This window comes from Rhinatrema bivittatum, chromosome 3 (genome assembly GCF_901001135.1).
Source record: "Rhinatrema bivittatum chromosome 3, aRhiBiv1.1, whole genome shotgun sequence".
Taxonomy (NCBI): domain Eukaryota; kingdom Metazoa; phylum Chordata; class Amphibia; order Gymnophiona; family Rhinatrematidae; genus Rhinatrema; species Rhinatrema bivittatum.
Window position 1 is genome coordinate 174,705,029 of NC_042617.1, and position 17,576 is coordinate 174,722,604.

At 43.7% G+C, this 17,576-nt stretch overlaps 1 protein-coding gene across 1 annotated transcript in view; it reads right to left on the bottom strand.

Moving 5' to 3' along the window:
* Positions 1 to 981: 981 nt before the first annotated feature.
* Positions 982 to 17,576, bottom strand: part of KIF26B (kinesin family member 26B) — a 905,724-nt gene continuing 889,129 nt past the window's right edge. Inside the window, 2 exon segments of the mRNA XM_029593952.1 lie at positions 982 to 1,783; positions 9,534 to 9,684. Of these exon segments, the coding sequence (XP_029449812.1) occupies positions 1,635 to 1,783; positions 9,534 to 9,684 (300 nt within the window). The 3' untranslated portion in view covers positions 982 to 1,634.

Below are 17,576 nucleotides of genomic sequence, written 5' to 3' on the forward strand. Positions count from 1 at the left end.
TGATGGCATATTTAGCATTAGCTAGTTTCTCTTTGCAATTTGGGCTTCTACAAATCTAGCAGCTCCAGATAGAAATGGGTTAAAAAACACAGTCAAGTCACTTTATAACGCATGACAGGGCTCATTATTACTGATAGTATATTTCTCAACTGGTAGAAGTCAGCACTGGACTCAGGCAACACTATGCATGTGAACTGTGCAACTGTAGAACAAAAAAAGATACACTTTTTATGGCTTATTGCTTGGAGATGGCTCTTAGAATAAATGCTACCAGATGGTTTAAAGAATATTTCTTTCTAAGAATATTTTTTTTTACACCTAGGTAGACCTGATTATAGCTGTTGAACAATACTGGTCATTTATGACCATGCTTTGATCAACCTAATTCTTCTTCAACTTTGTGTTGATTAAATCATCCTCTTCAGAAACTGCTGAGTTTTCCTCATACTTAGAGCGATCATCAGGTGCTACACAAAATGTAGGAGAAGAAATAGGGGAAAAATAACAATGAATGCTGCAGCAGCACCTCTCTTCCCCCATACACAAGTACACAAATGAAATATGAGATCAAATATGAAATGTATTTTTCTTCCTCTTGCCTTAATAAGAAAAGAAAGAAACATGAAGTTGTTAAGGAAAAGTTGCAAATAAAATTCAGAATTAATTATAGGAAAGTGTGAACCGGCTGGTACTGTATATTATCAAGGGGTTTTTATGAGCGGGTAAAACCAGATCATCAAAGCCAGAATGGGTTTTCCCCATTGTATTCAATCTATCTTCCAATCTTAGACTGGATCATTAATTGAATTTTTGTTGCACGACACCCATGCCCAGCAGACGAAAGCAATGACTGCTTCCATCTGAGGAGATATGACGACCATCAAAACTTCACCAGAACACAGAAAAGAAATATGAAGGCAAAATGTCAGCTAGCAACCATCCAACTAAAACTCTCTTTGAGTGGCCTTACTCTGTTAACCATAAAAGACAATAAACATTTATTCATATGCCAATCCAAATAGGAAATATCTCTACAAACACAAGTTACTTATAAACAGCAAGTCAGAAGTAGAGTAAAACACCAAGAGAAAACAAGCTGTAAATACATTTAAAAAAGTGATTTTTTTTCTTTCGTTCTTTTCTCTACTAGCACCATCTGTACACAAGAAAGTATGAACATACATGTTTGGATAATAAAGATTTGCAAGGCACTTAGACAGTCTTTCTGTGTATTATTATTAATATTTTCCAGCCCTCAGCAGCAGTCCTACATCCAGCCCTCCCTTGCTTCCCCTTCCTCAGCTTACGCAGGGGAAAGAGGGGGTCACATCTATCGGCAGTCTGTATTTACAAACACAACCTTAAAAGTTCCTCAAAGTGCTCATTCAGTCTTCTAGACATCTTTAAGTCTCAACGCTCTGTTTTGATATATATATATACACATATGCTTGTTTTTCTAAGTTGTCTCTCGATAAATAAATTTAAAAAAAAAACCTCTCCTTTCTTTCCTTCTTTCTCGTACACAGTCCAGAGTCACTTAATGCCAGCCTTCGGCCTCTTTCCATTGCCTTTGGGTGTTGTAGCAAAGGGAGGAATTCAGTCTTTATTTATTTATTTATTTTACAGTGTTTGTTTTATCGGCGTCTGGAGGTGATGTCAAAGCACGTGATCATCATGAGGTGGGCCTTGCAGAAGTTGACACGGTTCTCTAGGCGCTCAGTCACACACTCGAGAGCCTCCAGGTACTCCAGGGAGTCTGTCTCATACGCTTGCTCCAGGTCGACTGCGGAGAAAGGAGAAGAAGAGGAAGGCAAGTTAGTGCGCCGATGAGGGCCATGAGCAAAAGGATAAGGGCTAGATTCGATGCTTTCTTCCCACCCCTATGCCTCCCTCTGAAATGTCAGCGTGGGCCCGCATGCATTGGTGCAAATGTTGGTGGCAGTATTCCTTGAAAGCAGGATGTTGCAATCCAGAAAGACTCACGCTTATTTAAGTTTTACAGGGTCTGCTCTTACAAATACACAACTGCTGGCATCTTATGTAGATTTTAGTAAGTTCTGTTAAAGTGAATCAGATGAGTTGTTTTTATCCGGTAGCATCCTGACCTCCAGGTGTTTTGCTTGCTTTATTACAACTCCATATTTTACTTCATGAAAAATTTGGGAGCCACTGCTCTTCCCTTCCCATGCTGTCTCCACCCTCTCTTCTCCTGTGTCACCCTGAGCTACTGCCTTTTTTTTACTTTGTGGTGTACAAAACTTTATAATTAACTGCTGTGCACTTGGAAGCAAGCCTTGTTCTCACAGTAAACTAATATATTTTAGTCCCTTTTTTTAAACACATAATAGATTTCATAGAAAACAATGTTGTGTATAAAAAAATTATACGAATTGGAGCTAAATTTCAAAGACATTTGAGCACAAAGAACCAAGTTTTAAGTGTGTAAATGGCTGTTCTAAAATTAACCTGGGCTCAGAGTATGTAAAAGTATGCGCATAACCCTGTATTATGTACACTCTTAATCATATTGAAGAAAAGTATGTTGGAGGGTGAAGGTGGGGCGGAGTCAACACTTATGTGGATATTGTTTGATTTTTAAAAAGTCTAGTGGTAATTTTCAAAAGGTTTTACACACATAAATGGGCTTTTGAAAATTGCTATATTTATATGCATAACTCCTTTAAAAAAATTCACTCCATAAGGCTGAATTTTCAAAATGTTTTGGGCATAAATGGGCTTTTTAAAATTGCTATAATATATGCTACTTTTATGCATGTAACTCCTTAAAAAAGTTACTCCGATGCACATAAGTGTGAACACATAAATTATGCCCTCTACAGAGAAAGTGTAACTTCATGTGAGTGAATATGTACAATTACTGGAATATTTTCAAAGTGAACTTATGTGCATATATGGGCTGTTTCAAAATTACCCTCATTATGTGCAGCAATCCAGGCCTTGCTTTTTATGTCAGATGTAAATATATATCTTACAATACAGATTGTTCTAACACTTCATCACTGCCTACATTTGGCCCCTTGCAATCTCTCTACAGTAGTGAAGCAATTGTACATCATACAATTATAGTTGTTTGTGGGTTAGGTTCCATTGGTAGCACGAACTGTACATCATCTGCACAGATGTTAAAAGTTTGGATCAGCTGTGCCAGTGGTTTGAGGAATATATTGAAGAACATTGGTGACAGTATGGGGCCCTGGGGGACCACACAGTTTAAGATTCAGTTTGCTGCTCTGGTATCAGCAAAATGCACAGATTGTTGCCTATGTGACAGGAATTGAACCAGGTTAGGACCTTGTCAATTAGGCCAAGGCTTCTCATCCTTTTTTATTTTATGGCACACTTTCAAGTTTGCTCACTTTTTGTGGCACAGCAAAACCAGAGGTCAATATTCAAAAGCCATTTAGATGGATAACTGAAAAGTTATCCATCTAAATAGCTAGCTGGGGATATTCAGTGCCATAGGATTTAGATGCATAAGCCAGAGACGTTCTGGGGGTGGTCGGGAGGCGTTTTGGGGCAGGCTAGAATGCATGGGTAGAAGCACAGGATACCGACCCAGTATTATACACCGCTGCTCCTGCTGGCAGTGAGGAAGGCACACAGGATTGAAAGGAAAAACTGGGCCATACTAGGGGAGGGGGAAGGAGAGGATGGGAGGAGGAGGAAGGGAGAGAGAGAGGGGAGATCAGGTATGAAGGGGGAGGTATCAGGGGGCAGAAGAGAGAAAGAAGACCAGGGACTGAAAGAGAAGAAGAAAGGTTGATGGAGAGGGAAAAAGGACAGGTACTAGGAAGATAGAAATGGAAAATGACTCAGGAATAGGGAGAGAAAAGGGATAAGAGAGAGAGAGGACCCTAAATTTGAGGGGGGAGAATTCTGGGAGATAATGAAAGAGAAAAGGAATGATGAATGGAGGAGAGAACGAGTAGGAGAAAGAGGAGAGCATCAAGTAAAAAGAAAGTATTAAATATCTACTTAAGGAAAGAGACAAAGCAGAAAGAAAAGGCACCAGAGAAAGAGAGAGGAAACAAAAAAAAACAAAAAAACGTAATAGAGAAGACCTGAGAATGAGAAAAAAAGACACAATCAGCCAGAAAAGCAAGCCAGAGACATCAAAGGCTGGAAAGTTGTATTGCCTGATAGAGAATATTAATAACTCATCAGTATAAAATATAGTGGGACACAAATCAAAGTCTCTTACCTTGATATGTCTCCCATGTAGAATTTACATTTTGGGAAGAGTTTAATTTTGTTGGCTAATTTTGACTTTCTGCACATAATTAATTCTCTTGTATGAGGGATATACCCACCAGCCTGGAGGCTTTGATATTGGGCCCCCAATTATTTTGTGTTAACAAAGAATGTACTTTCAGATACATTTTGAGAATAGATTACTAAAATCTTCCATGGGGGGACAGTCCACCAGACTTCCTCCCTCCCACTAAAATGAACTGCACCCTCACTACTTGCACTACAGGGAATATGTCAACCAGAACTCTGGTAATCTTACACTATTTCCCCTTCTTCCCACTAGAAAGTGAAGGGCAGTGTTTTCTTACCTGTGTGTACCTTCTATGCCAGCTTCAGTCTGATTCTGCATGTTCAGATGTCAGATTGAAGCTTGCAGGATAACAGACACAGGTTAAAAAGTCTGCTCTCTTGTCAGTGAGGAGGTGGGAGAGCAAGAATTATGTAAAATTTGGGAGGCTGATATTCAGCTGTGGAGTGGCTAGTTAAGTTAGCGGGATATAGCTACCCCGCTAACTTAACGGGGATATTCCCTGATTAAGTTAACCGGTTATGTCAAACCAGCTAACTTTAGGACAGCCCTGTGGGCCAACCAGAGTCAGCTGCACGCTCCTAATCTCCCTTAACAGCTACATCTTTAACACTGCCCTCCCCCCCCTAAGCATTCACATCTTCTCCCATCATGCCCTTTCAGCATTCACCCCCCTTCCTTTCCCACAAATCATGCTCACCTGGCTGCACCCCTATCTGACCTCCTACTCTGTGGTCATCTGAGCCAAAAGTCCCTGCAGCACAGACACCTAAGGCCTGAAGCAGTGACTCTCCAAGGAAACAGAGCTCAGCAGAGAAGAGCCCTGTACTCCAGGCAGCAGGTGGGGAGTGGACAAGAGGGGAAGGGCTGGAGCAGGGAGCACTGCTGCTGTCTGGACTCCCTGTTCCTGCCCCTCTCCTCTGGTCTTCCTCAGTGCCGGTTACCGTGGGGGGCAGGAAGGGAGGGGCTGAAGCAGCAAGCAAGAGATGTGGGGCACTGTCTCAACAGAATCCAGCCTGAGCCCAGAGGGGAGGCTGCCGGCACTGAGCCACAGGAACGGGTCTTGGCACATTGGTTGAGAAACACTGAATTAGACTAACGTCTGCTAGTTGAGATAACATATTAAGATCCTATGGTGTTGCAAAGAAATCCAATAGCACCAGCACCACTGCCTGGCTTCTACCTCATGAGAACATATAATAAGGTGATGGGGATTGGCTCTGTTCTGTGACTTTTTCTGAATCTGGATCGCTTTGGGTCAAGCCTGTTATTTATTTATTTTTTTTAGCTAGCCAGTCATTCAGTTGAGCTCTTACTGATTGTTCTATTAATTTCCCTAGGAAAGGGATATTGGACACCAGGCATTAGTTTTCAGGTTTGTCTGGATCCAGAGTTATCTTTTTTTAAATTAGTGGCTGCACAATAGCTATTTTTTAGATCTCTAAGAAGCAGGCCCTCAGTGAGGGAGGAATTTATCATTTTGGATGCCCATGCTATGAGGCCCTCACTTGCTAGCTTTACAAACTTGGGTGGGCATGGATCAAATGTGTAAGTTGTTGGATGTAATGAGGTTAGAGCCTTTGTGACACTTGTTTCCTTCCATGGTTGGGGTAAATGATGCTTATTCTTCTGGAGTAATAAATGATGAAGTAACACTCATCTTTGTCTCCAGGTGAGAGATGTCTTGATGGTGTCTTTGATTTTATTCTCAAAGAAGGAGACAATTTTGTTTGTTGTTAGTTTAGATTTAGGGGTAAAATGTTGTTGTGGTGATGGTTTTATCAAACCATTTATTATTTCAAATAGTTTCTTGGTTGGGTTTGTGACTTGTGCAATATGGGCTAGATTTTAAAAGCCCTGCGTGCGTAAATCCTGCCGGATTTACGCACGCAGGGCACTCGCACGCCGGTGCCCCTATTTTGCATAGGCCGCCGGCGTGTGCAAAGCCCCTGGATGCGCGTAAGTCCCGGGGCTTCGTAAAAGGGGCGGGGGCGTGTCTGGGGCGTGTCCGGGGGTGTGCCGATGGTTCGGAGGCGGGCGGTCCCGAGTCCCCTGGCATTGCGGCCTGTGCCGGGGGATGCCGAGGCGGTGCACGCAGGTTACGCCTGCTTCAAGCAGGCATAACTTGCACAACAAAAGGTAGGGGGGGGGATTTAGGTAGGGCTGGGGGGTGGGGTAGATAGGGGAAGGGAGGGGAAGGTGGAGGGACGTGGAAGGAAAGTTCCCTCCGAGGCCGCTCCGAAATCGGAGCGGCCTCGGAGGGAACGGAGGCAGGCTGCGCGGCTCGGCGCGTGCAGGCTGCCGATTTTCACAGCCTTGCATGCGCTGATTCCGGATTTTTAAGATCTACCTCTATGCTTTTTGGGGTAGATTTTCAAAAAGCGCGATTTGGCGTACTTTTGTTGGTGCATCAGGCGCAAACAAAAGTACGCTGGATTTTAGTAGATACGCGCGTATCCGCTAAAATCCTGGATCGGCGCGCGCAAGGCTACCGATTCCGTATAGCCGGCGCGCGCCGAGCCGCGCAGCCTACCTCCATTCCCTCCGAGGCCGCTCCGAAATCGGAGCGGCCTCGGAGGGAACTTTCTTTTGCCCTCCCCTCACCTTCCCCTCCCTTCCCCTACCTAACCCACCCGCCCGGCCCTGTCTAAACCCCCCCTTACCTTTGTCGAGGGATTTACACCTCCCGGAGGGAGGTGTAAATCCCCGCGCGCCAGCGGGCCGCTAGCACGCCGGGACGCGACCTAGGGGCGGGTCCGGAGGGCGCGGCCATGCCCCTGGACCGCCCCGGGCCATAACCACGCCCCCGGGCCCGCCCCCGAAACGCTACGCCCCGCCCCGAAAACGCTGCGCGGATCGGGCCCGCCCCCGACACGCCTCCGACACGCCCCCTCGGAAAACCCTGGGACTTACGCAAGTCCCGGGGCTCTGCCCGCGCCGGTAGGCCTATTGAACATAGGCGCACCGGCGCGCAGGACCCTGCTCGCGTAAATCCGCCCGGATTTATGCGAGCGGGGCTCTTAAAATCCGCCCCTTTAGGTCTTTGTTACAGCCTTGTGATATGTGCAATTTGCATTTAATTCTATCCTTTCCATGGAGCATTTTGCACTATTTCCCTTCTAATTTTTGCCCTTGGCGTTTTAGGGCTCGAAGTTCTTGGGAGTACCAAGATAAGCGTCTATGGGAAGGGTATAGGTCTTTTTTTTTTTTTTAGGGGGGAGGGGGTGTTTGATGTTGTCTAAGGCTTTTGCTAGGTTTTCATTCTACACATTTACTTGGTCTGTTACATAATAAGTTGTCATCCATTGGCAGAAATTCTAGTGCCTTTAGCAGGTTTTCCAGAGTCTGAGCTTTCTTATTTTGGATTACTTTCAAAGATCATTGTTTCTGCCTGTTTAAAATCACTGTGCAGACAGAACGTAATTAGTGAGTAATCAGTCCAAGAGAATGGTGTCTTAATGCCGTTTGCTTGATGTTTTGGGTTTTCTACTCTCATGTGGACGACCAAGTCTAGTATGAATCCATTCTTATGTATGGGAGATTTAACAGCCTGGTTGAGAGACAGTGTCAACCATGTGGTCAGGAAGTTGGCCATGAGCGCTGTTGGCTTTTCTATATATAAAATAGAGTCAGCCATGATCATGTTTGGTGAATCTTAGCGTCAGGTCTGTGATCACTTCTAGTAGTTATTGAATTGACAAGATATTATTCGGAGAGAGTCGATATACTATTATGAGCCCTACTGGACTGTCACTTCTTAGTTGGGTTAGTTCACATTCTGATTCCAATACCTGTGGGAGTGGGATTTGGCACATCTTGTGATGGTGTTTTGTGACAGGATTATAATTCCTTCTCTGGCATTTTTCCGAAGGAGGGAGAACCAGGATGAGTAGGAGGGAACCAGGGCTAGTGAGCGGATCGGGTGGGGAAAGAAAATGAAAGATGCAGGGTGAGGGTCAAAGGGGCTTTGGAAAGGGGGATAAGGGAAAAAGGGGGTGGGAAATGGGGCTGTGATTCTACTACCACACATCTCAATTACACACTTCCTACACTTCACTGAATTTCTCCACCTTTGGACAGGCTTTTACTACTAGTATTTTATAAACGGTGTGGTGGCAGCCACACGGTTTATAGAATACCGTGTATTTCTGCCCCGAAAATATGCACAAGTGTGTCAGAAAATGCATATTTTTGTAATGCAGCAAAACACATACTTTCTCCACCATTTTGTGAAGTTACACACATATACTTTGGGTGCATAATAATTGTAACGTGTGTGTGTGTAATATCCCTGAGTTATATGCGGAGACATATATTTTATAAGCGTAAGGGATGTTTTGATCCCTTACCAACAAGTCTGCCCTTAGGGGTTAAATTCCAGCAACTGGCAGACTATTCCTACGGACGCCATGTTTTTTAGAGGCTAGTCTGGACTGGTCAGTCAGCCCCTATAAATTTGGAAGGTGCATGTGTAGTGCTGCAGATGTTCTTCTTAGTTGTGGAAGAGAATACCAGTGGGCCCTTTAGACCTCACAGCCTATTCAGTGATTTGGGACGCTGCCTTCACCAGTGCCCTCATGGACCTGGCAAGGACTTTCTTCAGGAGGGAGAAGACATCCTGAAGGAGTTTTGTCTTTTCTTGGCCTGAGTTATTTTTGAGAGCTGTTCCTACCCAGGAGGGAAGCCACCCCAGCCTGAGGAAGGGCAGGATAAGCAACTGTTTTCCCCTGATGCAAAGAAATCAGGAGGAGTCAGCAGTGTCTTGTGCTAGAGGAGTAGTGGCTTTTGTTTTTTTTCCCCTTGTTGGAGGGACTTTTTTTCCATAGATGGGGGAAGGAATATTTTGCTACCAAATTCCTGCCCACTCAAGGAAAGAGAGGAGTTTTCTATCACCAGAAAGGGTTATGAAATCATTGAGAGAGGAAAAGGCAATTGGACCTTTTTTTTGTGTGTGTATTTAGATTATCTGAAGATTAGCTTTGTGAACTGGACTTTTAAAGATTTTTTTTTTCTTGATTGCAGTAAAAGTTTATTATTTTGAATACTAACTCCAAGGGTCCAGCCTGTCTATTTTCAGTCCAAAGAAGCCACAAGCCAGGCCATCTAAGAGGGAGTACATCTGTGACTGAACCTAAGGGGAATGAGATAGACCGTGGCAGTCCACGAGCTACTGTAAGGATAAACTTGACTGAGGTAAGTTTGCTCTTTACAGCTAATAGGGCAAAATGCTTACATTCGCTGAGCCATTTATTAGGATCCAGCATCAGATACTGTTTGGTCACTTCCAGCTCCTTCATCAGCCACTCATATTTAGCCCTGACCTCTCCGATTCTCTGTTGGCGGTGCTCCAGGATTTTCAGCTTGGCGTTGAAGCATACCACACCCTGATGAACAAGCACATAGGGAAGAGATAAAGGGAAAGTTTAGGACAAAATTCAACTTCTCAAAACACCAGAAAAGTTAAGCTGCAGCAGTGTTGGTCACCAAAATTATTCATAGCAAAGCTGTACACAAGCAGCAGTGTACAGTATTACACCTAATATAGCCCCACCATAGTCTAAAGGTATTTCTATTACAGGGCATGGCTGTTATATCATTATACATCTCTAGAAAGAAATTCCTGTTAGGGGTGAGGCTTGGATATACTGGATGCTGAGTCCCATGTAGGATTCTTCCCTTAAAATTTCATTTAAAAAATGATCTAGACATTTTTTAATCAAAGGGGGGAAAATATAAGGAAAAATTAGATAAACAGAAATGGATTATGACCGTTAACAGCCCATATAGTCTGTTCAAGTTCATTCCTGGTATGCCATGGCATAGAATCAGGTAGATCTTCGGCTCTCTCCTCATTTCTTCACTTGTCCCATGTTTTTATTTTTTTTTAATTTGTCTACTGGTTTGGTCTCTACTACCTGCCCTGGGAGATCATTCCATGCATCCACCACTTTTTCCATGAAGACATATTTCACAATCTTGGAACCTTATACTGTCACCTCTCATTCCAGATAAAGCATTCGTTCCATTGACAAACATTTGCTTCTTGTGCATTTATATCTTTTGTGGCATTTAAATGTTTCTATCATAACCCTCTCGTTGAAAATCCAAAGCTACGTGTATACTTTTCTTCCCCCATCTAACCCCACTCCAGGAGTGCCTGTATTACAATGCGGCTAAAAGTACGTGCCTTATGGAACTGCACACATTCTTTTACTCACATACGGGGGAGCAGGTTTCAAATAGGTGATTTATGCAGGCAACACACTTTTTACCCACCTAAATCCCTTTGAATATTGCTCTCCCTATGTACATACTCAAGGACCCTGTTTTTTTTGTGGCAGGTGAGGGGTAATTTCTGTGGCAAGGGTTCCAAGATTCTGTGGCACAGTTTTGAGATTCTGAAGTGATTCTGTGGCATATTTGCATAAAATTTGCCTGTTGTCATAAATTGCCTCATGTGCACAACAAAACTTATGTTTACTGATAATCTTTCAATTATTTAACATTTTCCTTTCAAAAGTAAAACAAATGTTGCCCTTTGTTATGTGTGCAGATAGATAATTTAGTTATTTTCATTCACTTACAGTGTTTCTCACTTGGTTTTCTGTTTTGTCTTATTTTATGTTCATTTCTTTGTTTTTCTCCATCTTCCTGTTTCGCATGCCATCCGAGCAGACCCGCGGCACGGCCCCCTCACCTTTCCACAAAGACTCCAGCCTCTGGTTCTTCCTCGCTAGTGGCGGTGGACCACCAGCTCCGACTTCGGGTCCCCTTCGGTGCCTCCAGCTCTGCCACAGTCCCCAGCTTTCCAAGTCATGATGCTACTGCTTGTCGGGCCTCTCTGCGTGGCCCGCGGAGAGACGCCACTACCTGCGCTGCTCTCCTCCCTAGGTGTTCGCACACGCATCGCTGATCCTTATGCAATGACTGCGGCGGGAACCTGGCCATGGCCCCGGATGATGACGTTAACCTCTTCAATTTAAGCTCAGGCCCTGCTCCATAGTGTTGCCTTTGCAACAGCTCTCCTCGCTGGTCGAGTACTCGCTGCTAAGAGATTCGCCTCTACTCTACGTTCCTGATCCTCATTGTTCCTGTTTCCTCGTTCCTGCCCTGCCTATGCTTCGGATTGATTACACGGACTTTGACTTCGCTTTGCCTGACTATGCTATAGCCTATCTCCAGACCCAGACCTTTGCTTCACCTGACCACATATTGCCTATCTCCAGCCCTTGACCTTCGCTTTGTCAGACTACACTATTGACTTAGACTCTGACCTTCGCTTTGTCCGACTACGCTATTCACTTCTCCGTGTTCAGACCTCAGCTTTGATTGACTACGCTATCGACTATCTCCGTGATCAGACCTCAGCATCACTTGCCACAGCCCCTGGATTGCCGCCAGCCCTGACTCAAGCCTACCATTGGACGCCTCTTCCGCCTACTCCCTGGATGGGGACTTATTAGGCTTTGGCCTACCTTTGCTCGAGCGCTCTCAGTCTGCCTTGGTTTCATTGGCGCCCGAGTTTACAGAATCTTACTCAGTCCAGAATAGGACTACACCATTCCTCGCCTGCTGTCTCTGGGCTGAACCAACTATCTCGAGGCCCACGTAAGTCCTGCCAGCCCCGGCACCCAAAGGCTCAACCTGCGGGGAACGAGGGCTGGTATAGGTGAAGCTCCAGTAGCCTCTGCCTATCAGCCCACTCCACTTGCCGACGGTGGGGATCACTGCAGCCTCAGCATATGCAAGGCTGAGGCTTCAGTCTAGTCCTAGGGCCAATGCCTGGGCCTCTGCCAGAGCCCGGACCCAGGCCCGATGCTGTGGCCTGGCCCGGAGGCAGGGTCCCAATGCTGGGGTCCCGGCCTCAGCCCCAGCTCGAGCCCGATGCCACAACCTGACACTGAAGCTGGGTCCCAACACCAGGGCCTAGGCCTAGACCCAGGCCAGATGCCGGGGCCTCAGCCCAGGGTCAAGCCCAAGATTCAGAACCCAGGCCTGGAAGCTTCTCTTCACGCGTCTACTTCTTTCTTCTTCTCAAAGCACAGTGATGGTGTCTGCTGGGGTCGCAGATGGCACCATTTTGATGTACGGATCAGGTAAGGGGTTTTTTCGGGTTTTTTATTTTCAGGGGTCTTGGCCGAGACACCAGCCTTGGGCCTCTGCCGAGACCCCAGTATCGTTCTCAGGCCTAGATGGTGGTCCTTACTTTGGGCCTTGGCCTATGCCCAAGCATGATGCTGGTGCCTCAGCCTAGGCCCAAATCCAGGGACTTCCCTAGGGCATATACCACGGCCCCGGCTTTGGGCCTTGGCCTATGCTGTAGGCAAGGCCCTGGATTTGGGTCTAGACCTAGGCCCGATGCATTTGTTTAAAACAAAACTAATGAATAAGATTTGTTTCATTCGAGGGGCCAATTCATTTTGGAGTCCTCCAAATAAAACAAATTTGCCTTATTTGTCACATTTTGCACTTTCATTTTAAACTGAGGATGTATCTCCAAGGCCATGTGTTCAGGATGGAAGAATTAGGTGCCTGGTGGGCATGTAGATCACTTGGTAACTTGCTCTCTGAGTGCGAAGCTGGCGGAATTCATGCGCCAGCTAAATAAGATTTTACAGAGTGCTGAGTGGGGCCAATTGTCGTGGTAAATATAGATACCACTGACATAGAAAAGTGTGGGAGGGAGGATCTGGAGGCTAAATTTAGGATCTTAGGTAGGAAACTGAAATCCAGAACCTCCAGGGTTGCATTCTCAGAAATTCCCCCTTTTCCACGCGCTACTGGCACTAACATTTAAAAAGGAGATCGAGCAGCTTTTAAATTAGATCATGGGTGAAAGCCTACAGTTGCTCATAAACACATGGTTGGGAGGGATGTATCTTCCATAGATACTTCCAAACAGGGAAGTTAATATACCTCAGTAGAGAGGTTGTGTTTTAGGCTGAAGTAAGCTAGACTGATGTAGATAAATAGCACCCAGAAGTGAATGACTCTAAATTACCTGTTTCATTTACTAACAAGCAGGTTGTGAATACAAAGAGAAATGAAAATACAAATTAAAAACATATTTTAAATGTCTGTATGCGAATGCCAGAAGTTTGAACAGTAAGATTGGTGAGTTAGAATGAATGGCATTATACAAGGATGTAGACATTAGAAGCTTTTCAGAAACATGAGGATGGAGGATAACCAATTGAACACTGTGATACAAGGGTATAAATTATATCAACGTGATAGGGCAGATCAAATTGGTGTAGGGGTGGCACTATATGTAAAAGATAACAGAGTGGAATCCTTATGGATAGAAATTCCATGTGTGACGAGTAGTGGGTATATACTACTGGCCAAAATGAAGAAACAGGCAGTAAAATGCCAGCTGAAATTTAAAAAGCAAATAAATTTGGCAAACACAATAAAAATTGTAGATTTCAATTACCCAAGTATTGATTGGGTCAATGTTTTATTGGGACATGCTAGAGAGATTAAGGGGCTGATATTCTGCCATGGAACTGCTATTTAAGTTAGCCAGATATAGCTATCTGGCTAACTTAACAGGATATTCAGTGGCGCGGCTGCACCACTGAATATCTCCAGCTATCTTAAAGTTAGTGGATAAGTATAACTTATGCAGCTAACTCTTCTCCACTCAGAAACACCTCCCGCCTGCCCCTGCAACACCCCAATTTATGCTGCTGAATTCTAGCCGCATAAGTCATTATGAGGCTAGAATTTAGCCACATATGGCTTTGAATATAGCCAGGTAGCCATTTAGAAGGATAACTTTACAGTTCATAGAACAGCTGGTCCTAGAAATGACAAGAGGGGCACCTACTTTATATCTAGTCCTAAGTGGAGCACATGATTTGGTAGGAGAGATTACTGTGGTGGGGCCGCTATGCAACAGTGATCATAATGCAATCAAATCTGACATAATCACTAGAGAGAAAAAATTAAGTAAAACTATTAAAGTAGCATATAACTTTAAAAAGGGAAACTATGATAGAATGAGGAAAAAACTAAAAAAGAGCAGTTGCTAGGGTTAAAAGTTTGCATGAGGTATGGATATTATTTAAAAATACCATTTTGGAAGTCCAGATAAAATGTATTCCATGTATTAAAAAAGGTTGAAAATAGACCAAACGACTGCCAGTGTGTTTTAATGATGAGGTAAAGGAGGCAGTTAAAGCTAAAAGGGCACTGTTCAAAAAATGGCGAGCAGACCCAAATGATGAAAACAGGCTACAGCATAAGTAGTGGCAAGTTAAATGAAAAACAGTAGTTAAACAGGCCAAGAGAGACTTTAAGAAAAAGCTTGCTAGTGAGGCAAAAATTAGCAATAAAAACTTTTACAAGTACATTCAAGGCAAAAAGCCTGTGAGAGAGTCAGTTTGGGCTGCAAGTTGACTGAGAGGCAAAAGGAGTGCTCAGGGAGGACAAGGAAATAGCAGAAAAACTGAATTAATTATTTATCCTGGTGTTTATGGAAGAAAATGTTGGGAACATACCCACAACTGAAACATTCTTTAATGGTTAAGATTCTGAGCAACTATAAGAAATATCTGCAACAACAAAGGATATAATTATCTTTAGCTTGTCAAATTGAGCTAACAAATCACTGGAACCAGATGACATCCACTCCAGAATTCTAGAGTTTAGATAAGTAGATAATGCGATAGAAAAAAATGTTTTAATAAAATAAATAAATATCATTTAAAACAGCCACGATTATTAAAGATTGAAAGGTGGCCAAAGTGATACCAATTTTTAAAAAGGGCACCAGAAGTGATTCTGAAAAATACAGACCAGTGAGTCTCATGGTGGTACCCAGCAAAATGGTAGAAGCCATTCTTAAAAACAATGAGGTCCATATTCAAAAGTATTTAGCCGACTAACTCAGAAGTTAGCTGGCTAAATGAATATTTAGGGACATATCTGGTTAAATTCTAGCCTCCTAAGTTAGGGGAGTTCCGAGGGTGTAACTGGGAAGATCTAAGTTAGCCAGCTAAGTTAACCGGCTAACTCCAATATTCAGTATTAACCGGTTAACTTAGCCAGTTTACAGGGTCATTTTCCAAATCGTATTAGGACCTCAACACCTGATAATAGGCCCTACGCATTATATCGCATATATACATCGTGCACTATCGTGATATCATACGATATATGCAATATTTTGCATGTCCCTGCCCAGATACCCTCCCCTATTACAATAACTTTCTTTGCATGCAATCTACATGCATGAATAATGCAAATGCATGCAAAGAAGATCATCACTAGATAAATTCTATACAAATATTTTTTTCCCCGCCAATCGAGAAGGTGGTCAACTGCAATAAAACAACAACACCTCCCTGGCATGCATTATATGTGCGGTAGGAGGCCCGGGACCCTAACACAGGTCTCAAGGCTCCTGCCGCACAGTTAACGTGTCAGGGAAAAAAATGTAAAAACTACGGCCAAACAGGGAGGTTGAGCGGGGGTTATTGCTGACCCCTGTTTAAACCCAAGGCCACCGGTCGAGGTAGCCCCGATTCCCCAAAAATAAAATTAAAGTCAACAGTAAGTACATATGGAAGCCCCTCTCCCCAAGCCCCCCCAATATCTTCAGCCCCCTCCCACTGACTCCTCGACCAATTCCGCGTTCCCCCCCCCGACCTCCGATATCTTCAGCAACCCTCTCCCCTCCCCTGACCCCAATAGCCAAAGACCAATCCCCCCTGACCCACGATATCCTGAGCCACCCTCCCCCGATAGCCAAAAAACAATTCCCTCTCTCCCCTAACCCCTCCAATAGCCTCAGCTCCCACCCCCCTCCAGACACCCCTTTACCTTATGTTCGATCCCACGGAGTGGAGGGATGCACCCTCGCAACCTTCCCGGTCAGCACCATTTTCCAGAATGACCTCAACTTACTCCAGCCATGTGGCCTGAGTCCGATCACAGGACCTTATCCCAGTCAGATGACTGGGGTACGGTGAGGTCATTTTGGAAAATGGCGCCAACTGGGATGGGTGCAAGGGTGCACCCATCCGCACCGCGGGATTGAACATAAGGTAAAGGGGTTTCTGGAGAGTGGCTGAGGATATCGGGGGAGTCAGGGGAGAGGGGGAATTGGTCTTTTGCTATTGGGGGGTTGGGGGAAGGGTGACTGAGGATATCGGGTTGGATAGGGGGGAGACGGGATTTGTAGATGGATATTGATGGATATTCACAAGAATTTCTGATTCAATACAATAGTTTTCTTGTTACCCTGACTTATAGGAAAATCAACAAGAAAGTTAGAGAACTTTTTAAAGTTAAGTAAAACCTGGAGCATCATCACAAAGAATTCTTTAATACCTTCATCATGTCTATTTCCCACAAATAATATAAATACCTTGCAAACATTAATTAAGAGTGTGTATCTAAATATGCTCGCAATTGGTCTGGATGGTTGAAGATGTATTTAGTATCCAAATGCTTTATATGGCACCTACAAGGATATCTTAGGGAAAATTGTGCCCCTCTTTCTTGCACTTCCTTACGTAGTGCAATAAAATTTTTTCGTTTTATCTGTGTTGTTCGAACAACATCAGGAAATATTTTTATAGGTGCTCCGTAGAAGTCTTGTTTTTGTTGTCTGAAATGCAGTTTTAACACTGCATCTCTCTCAGAAGAAGATATAAATTGAACCAACAAGGTAGCCCTTGTGTCAATCTTTGACTCATACGATTTTTCTAGGAAATCTGTTAAATTTAGATTTTCCATACTTTTCTGATTTCCCTCTTCTTGGGATTGTTGTAGATAATAAATTTTAAATAATTTGGGTAATGAGGTTTCTGAATACTTTAGGATATTTTTCAGGTAGCTGTTAAATAAGTCCATTGGAGTTACCAAATGAATTTTTGGAAAGTTCAATAGTCTTAAATTTAACTTCCTACTTTGATTTTCTAACATTTCTAGTTTTCCTTCATACTCTAACGCTGATTTCACCAAATTCCCTTGGATCTTTTGGATTTCTCCCAATTTCCCATCAAGTATATTAACATTTTTTTCCAAAGTATCTACTTTTTCTTGAACATATACATTCTTTTTCAAGGCTTCTTGAACATTCATATTCAAATTATTTATTGACTTTTGGATACCAACCATCATCAAACCTAACTCCTCCATTGAGAACTTCTTAGGTATAATAATAGGAATGTCCTGTAAACCTGACATTTGTACATCATCTCTTAACTGTTGACAAGTCCCACTTGTTCCTTCCGCCACCAATAAGGACCCATCCTTTGCTCCC